Here is a 13,232-nt window from a genome sequence, read left to right as displayed (position 1 = left end):
AGTTTAGAGTCCATTTGCTTGTTTATTCAATCCACTTCCAAGCCAATAGGATCGCATGTGAGAAATTCGGACCTCATAAAAGATGCTAGCGTAACTTTGTACTTTTTAAAATATTTCTATTAATAATTACTTGTCATTGAATTTTAAGCATTCCTGAAATAACACAAACTTCCTGTGTGGAGTCCTCCAATTTTCGCACAATTGTCCCTTCGGGCAAACGAAGGAACGCACGCTGGAGGTCCATGCGCGCATTTAAAGATGTTCGCGCACGGACATGTGTTACATATTGTAATTGACTTCATCTTATTTTACACGCGCTAATGAATTTTATATGCAGAGATTGCAAACCATTGAATGCAGTTTGTTTACAAATCGAAATCAAAACATTCTCTTGCACATGTCGGTCATTTCGAGTTCATTGAATTTCACACGCGCGAAATAAATTTCATTCGTTACGCTTGTCAATTGATAAGTGCCCAGGTGAGCCAAATTACAGGTAGTATAAAAGAAAGACAAATACAAGACAAGTTACTTTTCGTTCATTAAGTACTCAAACAGATGTTAACTAGAATTGCATTGGATTATGGAAACGAATAAATTATATGCGATTATTATTAACAAATTAAGAATTTGTACACCATTTGTATGTCATCATTATTAATAAATTGATAAATTTATTATTTTTTCAATCCTCGAGGAGTCTTCACATGTGCTTATGTGCATGCCGGGTGGATAAAAGTAAAAGGTCCGTGTATAGATCAACATTGTCTATGAGAAGGATACCAGGATCTTTAGGAAACGTCCTCCCGGACATTGATACAGCAAGACATACACTGTCGTAATCACCAAAAGAAAAGAATGGTCGATAAATGGCCATGATTCTTTTCATATTACATACTTAATAATCTTCACCAGCGGGTCAGTTTTGCAAGGCGGATCGGGCATAGGGGTGCTCTTGGGGAATCCGATTATGGAATTGGCCCGCCCCCTCGGAAAAATGACGACCATACTCCAGGCGGAGATATATGCCATTTCATTGTCAGCAGAAGAATTTCTGCGACAAAAATGGAGGGGTCGAACCATTCGAATCTGTTCCGACAGTCAGGCAGCATTATCAGCACTAAACAGCAACAACATATCAAGCCAGTTGATGTGGAGTTGCCATCAGATGCTGCCGAAACTTGGCTGACTGAACGACTGACTGACATTCCTGATGTGGTTGCCGGACTCAAACATCACTGGTAATGAGAAAGCTGACAGACTGGCTCGCCGACGGTTTGGGTCCACAATAGTGGCGCCAGAACCTGCTTTTGGGATCCGGTTATCCACTGTCAAGTCTACTCTGAAGGATGAAATTGCAAGGATTCACGTAGCCGAGTGGAGAAATTTGAACTTTTGCCGACAGGCGAAAATTCTTGTGAAAGAACCTGGGGTCGCCAGAGCGGCATTTTTGTTGTCCCTTAATAAGTGGGACATGAAAACCCTAGTAGGGCTTTTAACGGGACACTGCTCCTTAAACTACCATATAGAAAAAATTCGGGGTGGTGGTTCCGGCTATATGGAGTCAATGGGAGGAGGAGGAGAAGACGGCCTGCACTTAGACGAAGACACCTTGGCAAGGTTTTCTTTAATGAGAATCTGCACACTCTCGGCCTCTAGAAAATGTTCTCAAATTCGCTGAAACCTGCGAACGCCGTAGACGGGAAGCCGTTCAATAGGTGATTCACGGGGATAGTACAATGAGCCTAACAATGGCCTGAGTTCTTGAAGCTGCGACTCTCCCCACTAAACTAAACCAACTAACTAAGGGAATAGTTTTCACGATAAGGTGAAAAGGTTTTTTGGAGAGCAAATTGGCATGTACGAGAAAGATGAACCGTACAGATAAATGCGAATGACACAAATCAATTCCTTTCACTAAAGGCAAATCTCAACTAGCAGCTTAAGACTTGATCTTATAACCCATTCGAGAGTCCAATCTAGACGTGGGGTAATTTGTAAATCGTACCGAAATTACTGTGGCGTCACCATTATTTATGGAGCTGAACATCGTACTGGTTCACGGTCGATACTTGCTTACCTTCGAGATAGACAATTATATTCATTTGACGAACTTCAGTACGCCCTTGGTGATAAGGAATGAACATTATACTTACAGCATCTACCAGACTGTTTTTCTCGGTATTAGAAACAAGCGTTCTTTGAAGGCTTGTCCTTCTATGGCTTTGAAAGAGCAGGCAACGAGAATACTAGTAGGACTGAAAAATCTAGATGTTAATAGGAAGAAGCCGGAAAATAAGGAGTTGAAAAAGGGGGCTTTCCTGGAAAAAGTGCGTGGGACCTGTATATGTACTGGAGATAGCAAGGCTTGAGGATTGGGTAAAATTCCGTAAGATGTATTACATTCAGCAGGTTATTCCCATTCATAGTTGGTGCTGTATGGGAGCGGTAGTGCAGATTTTAACGAGCTCGTTTAACATTTAATTTGAAACCAACGCTATGCCTTGGGAGGCAATGGTTGTTGGTAAGTGCTCCGTCGTGGTGACGTGATATGCTGGGAGGAATGACTTTAATTTACCCAACTGAGATTGGATTAGATTTAGGGCAAGCTATTTAGGTGGCCTCCGCCCAAAATTCGAATCGGTGAAGTTTACTTTCCGCTCTTCGTTTCACTATGGTTCAGAGAGCTAAAAGCTCGAGTAAAACAAAAATGATGAGTTCCACTTGGAGCCGAAAGTAATCAATAAGAACTATTCGGAACGGACTTCCTTATTTCATACACTCACATAAAGCATATCTTGTCTTCACTTTGCGGTCAAGAATGGATGGGGATGAGATTCGTCAAGAATTTTTGCAGACACAGGGGAGCTCTCTCCTGATAACATTGTCAGAGAGGTGCTGAAATATGCTGACGGATGGAGCTGTGTTGCGGATTACGTTTAGGTTCTTCTTGTTGCGAAGAAGATAGTGCTCGTCTGGATGACACGAGATTCCTTGAATTAACAGTTCCTTTCTTTTTCTATTCCTTGACTTGATGACTCTTTAAGAAAAGAACAAAGAGCAACTCATTATCGCCCCGGTAGTTGCAGGACGATGTTGAAATGAACCGTGAAAAGAAATGCCTGTACCACAAGTTTTTTGACCATAAAACGCTGCTAATTGGTAGTTCCACCTATGAGCACAACTGAAGTCGAGAAGCAATAAAACAAATAAAATCGGGGAAAGCCAAGGACCTGACGACATCGCATCTGAGCTCTGGAAAGCGGAAAGTTGGGACCCAACACTGTGGCTCAGTGAATTTTTCAAACGGGTTATTCAGGAAGGTAGAACACCATTTGACTGGCAAGAAAGTACCACTGTTCCAATATGGAAAAAGAAAGTTAGTCCAGCAGAATGTTCAAATTACCGTGCGATCCGGTTACTTTTCCATACCATGAAGATTTTTGAAAAGTTGTCACCGTATTGGCGAAATCGTTGAAATAACCGGGAATCAAGTCGGATTTGTCAAGAACTGCGTAACTACTGACGCAATACATGGTGCGCGGTTACTCATGGAGAAACACCGTGAGAAGCGTCGCCTTCTTTACATTGCATTTCTGGATCTAGAGAAAGTGTTTGACTGTGTGCCACATGAACTCATCAGGTGTGGTTTACTTGTCGTAACTTAGTGCCAGAAGAACTCGTGCGCTGGGTTTAATTGCTCTGCCATGATCTGAAAAGTAAAATTCGAAGTATGGCGGGTGCATCAAAACAGCTTTTACCACTCCTCCTTGTTCTTATTATGGACATCGTCGCACGGGACATCCAACGTCCAACGCCCTATACACTTTATGCTGATGATGTTTTTCTAGCATCCAATAGCAAAAATGATCTCAAGCAACTTGTTCAAAAATTGGAATGATCACCTCATGCAACACAGTCTCAGATTGAATCTAAACAAAACAGAATTTTTGACGACCGATCTCCATGAAACAGGCACAATCACTGTCAGCGGCAGTGATCTGAGAGTGGTAAAGTCTCAGGGTCTATCCCTATACAGAGTGGCATCTTCCACGGGGATTTGTCGAGTTCTCTTTGGTTTTACAAGGCACTGAACCCCCTTTCATGGCTACTGAATGATGCTAGAGGGCATGGTTTTGCAATAAAATATGACCTACGTGCTAGGTGCGAGCTGACACAATTGTTGCACCGAGATGACATCAAGTTGTGTGCTGGTACCGACGACCACCTCAGAATTCTGTTGCGAATAATAGACATGTTTAACCGTGATATTCGGATGAAATGTGGATTAGACAAGTATCGAATCCAAGCTATCCGCAAGCTTCATCACGAGCCGCATGTCGGACATAGCACTGGAGACAGACTTCTATAAGTTTCTAGAAGTTCTGCAACGAATCCATGCTCGAGTTGGTGATCTGAAGGATGCTCTGCTGTCCGAATTCCTGCGACGTGTAAAGCTGGTATTGAAATCGCATCTCTCGGGGAAGAATGAGATAAGTGCATTGAATGTATTCGCCATACCTTCACTGGCGTATGCATTCGGAATATTGCCGTGGACGAAAACCGATCTGGAAAACGTTCGGCGACGAGTAAGGATTACTATGTCCAAATTCCGAATGCATCATGTAAACTCTGCCGTGGAGCAGATAAAGCTGCCTCGTGACATCGGAGGTAGGGGCGTGGTTGACGTGGCGGCACAACATCACGTCTGCGTTTCTTTTTACAGCAAAGAGCAGGCAAGTCCCATGCAAGCAACTATGTGTTAGCCAGACTGTGGGCTGACTCCACTTATAAGGTCTACAAATAAGTTCTGTCGGTTTTCATAATAGATGGCGTAGCTTGTTTTTATTCCATTGATCCACATTTCCAAACATTCATCGGAAAGCTACTGTCAATAGGCGCAAACGTCAATAAATTATTTAATTGAAGTGTAAACAACAATACTTTTTTCATCAACGAAATAATGTGTTTTTACGGGGAGTTCTACTTCATTATTTCAATATGAAGAAAAAAGCAACCGAAAGTCATCGCATTTTGGTGGAAGTTTATGGTGACCATGCTCTATCTGAGTGAACGTGTCAGAGGTGGTTTGGACGGTTTAAAAGTGGCAATTTTGACTTGGAAGACGAAGAGCGCGCCGGACGGCCAACAATTTTTGAAGATGAAGAATTAGAGGCATTGCTCTACCAAAATCCATCGCAAACGCAAGAAGAACTTGGAAAAATACTTGGAGTCACTCAGCAAGCCATTTCCCACCGTTTAAAAGCAATGGGAATGATCCGAAAGGTCGGAAATTGGGTTCCGTATGAACTGAAGCCAAGAGATGTCGAACGCCGTTTTTTCACGTGCGAACAACTACTCCAACGACAAGAAAGGAAGGGTTTTCTGCATCGAATAGTTACTAGCGATGAAAAGTGGATCTATTACGATAATCCCAAGCGTCGGGCAACATGGGGATACCCCGGCCATGCCTCATCATCGACGGCCAAAGCGAATATTCATGGTGAGAAGATCATGCTGTGTATATGGTGGGACCAGCTGGGTGTGGTATACTATGAGCTGCTAAAACCGAACGAAACGGTCACGGACAAACTCTACTGACGTCAAATGATGCGTTTGAGCCGCGAACTCAAGGAAAAACGGCCGCAATACCAGCAAAGGCATGATAAAGTTATTTTGCAACATGACAATGCTCGTCCATATGTTGCACAGCTCGTTAAAACATATCTAGAAACGTTGAAATGGGAAGTCCTACCCCACCCGCCGTACTCTCCAGGCATCGCTCCTTCTGATTACTATTTGTTCCGGTCGATGCAGCTTGGCCTGGCTGACCAGCACTTCTCCAATTACGACGAACTCAAAAAATGGCTCGATGAGTGGATAGCGGCCAAGCCGGCCAATTTTTGGCGCGATGGTATCTATGAATTGCCTGAAAGATGGAAGAAAGTTGTGGCTAGCGATGGGCAATACTTTGAACAATGAAAGTATAACCAATTTTTCACAATAAAGCTTCAAATTAAAAAAAAAAAACCGACAGAACTTATTTGTAGGCCTTATAACTTGAAGGATCGATCTTTCAATTCTCAATCGATCTTTCTATCGATGAATGGAAGACGAAGTCAATGAACGGTAAACACGTGAATTGTTTTTGTCAGCTGTTTGTCGATTTGCATTTTTCGAAAAGATGCTGTGCGCTAGGGAGCTTTTCGCTGCGACAGAGGGATTCATGTGTGCTATTTAGGATGGCGTGGTCGCCATTTTAAACAACTCATAATGAAAGAGCAGGTAGAGAATGACCAGTGCAGAATGTGTGGTTCGACTGATCACGGGAACTTGCCCGGTTTATCGATATGAGCCACAAGCAGTATTTGGTAGCATGTATTTAGACCGGCAAGTTAAAACTGATCGCCATACACCACACCTCAAGCCTGACGTGCTGTTGCTCTGGGTATATTATTGATGTTGCTATCACCCATAATAGGAACATTGAATGAAAATACGTGGAGAAGAAGGTGAACTATAAGCCACTGACTCGGGAAATTAAAGAAATTTGACGTCTCGAGAAAGTGGTTGTAGTACCCATAATATTTTCAGCTACAGGTATTGTACCAAAATCCCTCACGGTTTCCCTTGATGTCCTAGGAATTTCACACAGTTTGATTTAAACCATGCAGAAATATACCATTCTGTATACATGTTCCAGTCATGACATTTGAGCCGCGACCTTCGCTACGACAGTTCAGCTCTTTAACTACGTGAGCCATCCGGACTCATAGGAGAAAGATACAAGATCAATATGATGATTTTAGCTTGCAAGTAATGCAATGTGATAGTTATTAGATGGGATTTTATGGTTGCCGGGATGGAGAAATGGTAAATATTGAATTTGAAATAATCAATGCATGCATTTGGTTTTAAAAATTCTGAATGTGACCTATAATATTTATATATTGCAGCACAGGTCATACTGCAGAATATCGATCGGGTTTGCATCAGTGGGGATTAGGGATAATCACTAAAAAAAATCACAGAGAGGATAGTGCATTGACGGATTTCTGCTAGCTTCGAGAAAGTTGTTATTACTACTATTGGATTACGTAAGGACCCCTGGCTGACAAACAGTATGGTTTTAATTATTTCTTATGCAACAATCTGACGAACGTTAATTCCAAGTTTATAGAAATAATCAACATGTTTCCAAATTAGTATGTTATATAATATGTTATGTTATATCCGTTGTATCTGATTTTCATAAATTTCCTTCTGGCTTCCAAAACTGTCTATTTGTTTATGGGTTCTCAATAAATTTTTACATTTTCAGTCAAATGACATTGAAGCGTATGATTTATGAATAATAAAACATTCGGTCATAATTTATTTTGTCGAATGCTCTAATTTTAAGGTTAATTAATTTGGATCAGACTTCAAAGAATGCAGCTCTTCTAAACCGGAACTTGCAAAGACATCACGTATAGTGAGATAATATTAGTTTCGGTACGGCTTAGTTAGCTTTCAAGGAAGCAAACGTGACATTACACTGATTTATGGAGGAGCAGGAAACGTGTGTATGTGACACTTAGCACTTTCAATCAGGAGACTGAGTTTTATCGGTTTATTTGTATCAGATATTTTTCAGTAGAACAACAGGTCCGACGCCTTTTTATTTGTTTTTTAAACTTGTTTATTTTATTTTTTGTAATTTATAATTGCCTGAGGCGTTAAGTATCTATTGGAAGATATCTAAGAACCCTTATCTCTGATACTGATCCGTTAAATATCAACAGAATCCGAAATGATTCATTATTCTCATTGAGCACTGAAACTTTAATGATGGCAAATTAGCATTCCAGCACGGGCGGAATTTTAACCCGAACGTGAGGTCAGCCCACCGCACGAGTTCAGTTGATTTTTTCCCGGAATTTACGACATGTTTTCAAAGATTAGCAGAGCAATAAACAACATAAACAAAAATATCTGAAACTTACTATACTTGTACATCTTCTCGATGCAGATATGATACTGTAATGCAGGTGGTTTTTATTCATCCTCAGAAAATATATCTGACGTATTGATCTTGTCCAGATTCCTCTGCCACTGAACTGCGTTCTTTATAAACAGCAAAAACGGACGACTCAAAGGAGGAATTCCAAGATTCAAATGATTAACCATCTAAAACAAGATTTGCATGTGTAACGATTAGTCATTTCACTAGCCTTTTCTTGGTATTGTTGCGGCTGGATTAGCGCACTTTTTGCACAATGCAACCACAATATATGCGGGACTTATAGTTCAGATGGCCAATAACCCATGCCCAGATACAATATATTATTAGTAATTAAGCCTGGATCGTTGTTGGAAGGAATCATGCGTTTTTGTTGAAATGTCCCAAGGGGATTTCGGCTATTGTGGACTAGCATCATGTGATGAGTTTATGTTAATTATCTACTCAAAGGCTTTTTTCAGGAGAATTAGGAGGTTATCCAAGTGCGACTCTTCTTCAATGCTTAGGTCTGGTTTGTGCAAAAACTTTCTTGCAATTTGAAAAATGCCAAAAACAAAACATTCACAAATATGTTCATTGAACTCATTTTAACCGAGTCTATTTATTATGTCGTTGGTAAGATACGCGTAAGGTTTCTTCTTCTTACAGAAGAAAATGTTGTGAAATTATGGTCGTTAGGTAGGGGTTTCTTTCTAAGAAATGAGATCCATTTCCATGCGTCTCCACCATTAAAAGCTAAAAGATTGAGTATAGAGAATGGTAAAAAAAACACCGTTTCGAATATGTGCAGATTGACACGCATCCACCTTGAAGTTATTGCAACCACTGTAATGAGCTCCGGTGTCCAATGGGTCTTAACTACAATTAGAATGATAATTGATCGTAATCATATTGAAAGAAGTCTTTCGATATTCTGGATAATTTTCTACAGGAAATGCTCGTGAAATGCGGTGCTAATTGCCCATTTATCCTTAATATGCCAAATAACCCAGTAAAATACTTGATCCAGTAAATTTAACCAAAAGAGACAACCTTGATCTATTATAATTTTCCTAATGATGATAGGGTTTTCACCAAATTTTTCAGTACTTTTTTTTTGGGTGTAGGAGGAAATGCATTTATGTACAAAATGGACCCGAGGCCCGACTGGATTTATTGCACTTTCAACCAAATTGACCACGTGCTGATTGAACGCCGCCACCTCTCAGCCTTGATGAATGTCAGAACATATAGGGGGGTCAATATAGACTCGGACCACTATCTCATTGGTATGGTGCTCCGAGCTCGAATTACGACACCGCGTACAATCAGGTGAGAGTGAATACTGAAGCCATCCACAATACAGCCCTCCGCGACACCTATAAGACGGAAATGGATGCTGCAATAATCACAGTCAACAGAGATCCTGGAGATAAAGTATCAACAAATGATCTTCACAACCACTTGAAGAATGTTATTATTGACACGGCCACAAAGATACTTGGTCCCAGTCGCAAAAAAGGTCGGAACGGCTGGTTTGACAATGAATGTAAGCTAGCAACGGAACGGAAGAATGCTGTATACTGGGTAATGTTGCATTCTCAAAGAACGCGGGCACGCACAGCGACTCACGACGAACTCCGTCGAGCGAAGAAACGACTTCACAGACGGAAAACAGGTCTGTGAACTAGAAAAGTACAGGGAGCAACCACACCAGGTGCGCAAGTTGTATCAACAAGTCAGCAGCCTTACAAACGTCGATGCTCATCCTGCTAGGACAAAGAGGGAAATCTGATTTCCGACAGAATGGGCATATTAGAGCGATGGGTTAAGTATTTTGATGAACTGCTCAACAAACAAAATATCGGCGAGTTTTAGGTGCCGTCAACTGAAGACGACGGGCAAATACTGTCACCACCAAGTATTGTAGAAACAGTCCGTGCAATTCATCGGTTTAAAAACCATAAGTCGCCTGGAGCCGATGGAATTACAGCCAAATTAGTTAAATATGGAGGCGACCAATTACACCAAGTGGTTCATCAACTGATGCTCAAAGTACGGGACAGAGAATCAACGTCTGACGGCTGGCAACGAGGTATTATCTGTCTCATATATAAAAAGGAGGATATCACAAAGTGCAGCAATTATAGAGGTATCACGTTGTTGAGTTCCATCTATAAGATATACTCCTCTATCTTGCTAGGCAGGATAGCCCCATACGCTCAGAACATCATTGGCAAATCAGCAACAGATCAGATTTTCTCTCTGCGGCAAGCGATGGAAAAACTGTTGGAATATGGACATCAGTTGCACCATCTTTTCATCGACGTTAAAGCCGCCAATGATAGCATAGCCAGGGTAAAACCGTACATGGCCATGAGAGAATTCTTTATCCCAAAGAAATTGATAAGACTGACTAGGCGGTCCCTGACTAATATGCGAGGCCAGATAAAAGCAGCAGGATCACTCTCGAGACCATTCAACATCAAGAACGAACTAAGGCAAGAGGATACCCTATCATGCGTCCTCTTTAAGGTGATTCGCGATGCAGACGTATAAGCGAGAGGCACCATCCTCTTCAAGTAAACTCAACTACTGGCCAACGCTGACGATATTGACATTATGGGAAGAACTACCCGAGATGTACAATCTTCCTTCATCCAGATTGAGCTGGCGGCGTGAGATCTCGGGCTACACATTAATGAAGGCAAGACGGAGTACATGGTGGTAACGTCAGTGCCAAAAACCAAAGAACGAACAAACATCGAATCGCACTGGTTAAACGAAAACAATAAAGATATAAGGTTACACCTTTGAGACCGTTGAAAATTTCTCCTGTCTGGGGTCGAAAATCACAACCGATAACAGCTATGACGATGAAATCCGCGCATGGTTGTTGTCAGCCAACAGAGCCTATTTCAGCTTACAAAAACTGTTTCGCTCGAAACGTCTCACCACAGGATCAAAGCTCTTATTGTACAAGACAATGATCTTGCCAGTCCTTATGTATTCCTCGGAGACTTGGGTTCTTAGCAAAATAAAACTGCGAACTGTTGGCCACGTTCCAGAGAAGAATCCTCCGAAGAATTTTTGGCCCCCTACATGAGGATTGACAATTCCGTAGCCTACATAACTACGAAATCTCTGAGCGATACCACGACCGCCTGATTGTGGATAAAATCCTACTTAACAGGCTGCGGTGGGCGGGTCACTTAATCCGTATGGATGAGAACGACCCAGCCCGGAAAGTCTATAAGGGCAATATCAATGGTAGAAAAAGAAGGCGAGGAAGACCCTGCCTGTGATGAAGCGATTGTGAAGGTCAGGATGACAGACAGCTTTTAGGGATATCGAATTGGTGAATGTTAGCGCAAAATCATCTGGGGTACCTTATTAAGGCATGCCTAGACCGGGGACCGGTTGTTACGCCATTGATTATGATGATGATGATAAAGTTAGGGATATCTGCGGACATTGTCTGTAGGTCTGTAGTGATGAAGTTTCCATATATGTCCTGGGATAGTATTCGGCACTTGTGCGAAGTAGGTTAAGGCACTTGGCAGAATACTTAATATCAGATGCCAGGTTGGAACACTGGGAAGATTAAAACCTGTTAAAATTCCTGTTTGCTATAGGCTGGGATCGAAATCACCTTTGCCCTGGGAGCAGCGTGAACGAAAGTGACTTTAAGTGCCGATCGCTTCTTTCAGTTTGTTATCGCAGGGAAGGAGGCAGTAGATAGAATCAAGCAGACTCAGAGATTAAGCATTTTATTGGACGTTCTTAAAATGAACCCTCCTTTAGCCTCTAAATAAAAGTTCACCATATTTGAGCTCGTTCAGAATTCGACTTCGATCACAGAGCACGGTAATGTACGTTTCTGGTAGTAAAATAGTGTTCCAAATTAGCTAGTTAGTCAGTGTGTATGTCTTTGAGTAAGTATTGTATATTGTGTTGGTCAACAAATTTCTTGAGACCTTCAATTTATTTTCGCAACCATCAGATTAGATCCAGTAATATATCATTTATAAGTATTACTAAGCAAGATGATCCACTGGTTTTTAGTTCCTCGTCTATAAATATTGTTTATTGGCGACATTACATAAAGTTCACGATTCTCTGTTATTGTAAATTTCTCTTAGATCAACACTCAATCTGTTTGTCCATTTATCATCGTAGGTAGAAATTATTGGCAGTAAAACGTTTAAGTGTAGTTTAACGTTTTTCATTTACAAATTATGACTAAAATGACATGACGTCTGGCAGTTATATCACTCACGTAAAGTTGCAATTCCACTGCCGTTCATGAAATACTCATTCATATTGCTCTGCAAGTTGTTTACAAACATGAGCTGCCAAGCATAACAACAATTCAAATATTGAAAAACGTTTTTTTCAATCAATTCCTTATTTCAAGTTGCTGAGAGTATATGTTAATCGCCAGTCAATGTCAACACAACAATTTTGCGCGTTTCATACAGAAGGCGAAGCTGAGATTCTGATTTATTGATGGGAATAACAGAACAATCAATAACAAATATTATACATGTGACTATCATTCTATCTGAACATATGTATATCCACCCACTTGGTGGCGTTTAGTTGCCCAAATCAAGATTTAAATTACGGAGGAATCAATTCGGATTTGTGATAAATACATTGAGTGAGTTGAATGCCGTCAGTGATAGCAATAAACCACTAATAAAATGCAGATGCACGGGGGAATATCAAAAAGGCAATTAAATTTCCAATCACTAATTAGCTTCCTACGATCTTTTGAATTTTAATGCTACTGTTCCTGAACCATTTGCTCTATTCCATTAATCAACGCGCTTTGATTTCCTGCACATCCGGCTGCACTTTCATTGAAGTTTTGAAGTTCAAGATATACAAGTACATCTGTACATATATCGCAATTTGAAATAAAATTTATAAATTTTTCACCAATTCTACATTAAATGCTAAATTATTCGTACTTTTCAAAATTTGCGCGATCGTGGCGAAATATTTTATCTAAATATAATATTAATCTACATAAAAGAATCTTTTTAGGTCGAAGCCAAGTAACTTTCCTTTACACATGGCTGCATGTTAATGTGGACCAATTGATTAAGCCATCAAAGATCAACGCTCCTCATGAAAGTCACCTGAAATTTGTTGAAATTATACTTATTTTATGGTCAATAAAAACACCAAAAATATGCATGCAATTATGTTGCTGTAAAACTTCCACTTAATAAATAATAAACCG

General features: G+C 40.7%; 1 protein-coding gene across 1 annotated transcript; it reads left to right on the top strand.

The window, feature by feature from the left end:
- Window positions 1-12,490: 12,490 nt before the first annotated feature.
- On the top strand, window positions 12,491-13,232 carry LOC119650973. The gene is made up of 3 exons (XM_038054236.1): window positions 12,491-12,529; window positions 12,584-12,716; window positions 13,034-13,232. The coding sequence occupies exons 1-3, from the start codon at window positions 12,491-12,493 to the stop codon at window positions 13,216-13,218; spliced, it is 357 nt and encodes a 118-aa protein (XP_037910164.1). The 3' UTR covers window positions 13,219-13,232.

This window comes from Hermetia illucens, chromosome 3 (assembly GCF_905115235.1).
Source record: "Hermetia illucens chromosome 3, iHerIll2.2.curated.20191125, whole genome shotgun sequence".
In the NCBI taxonomy this organism is placed as follows: Eukaryota; Metazoa; Arthropoda; class Insecta; order Diptera; family Stratiomyidae; genus Hermetia; species Hermetia illucens.
Note: the sequence above shows the minus strand (reverse complement) of the source record. Positions and strands in the feature narration are given on the sequence as shown.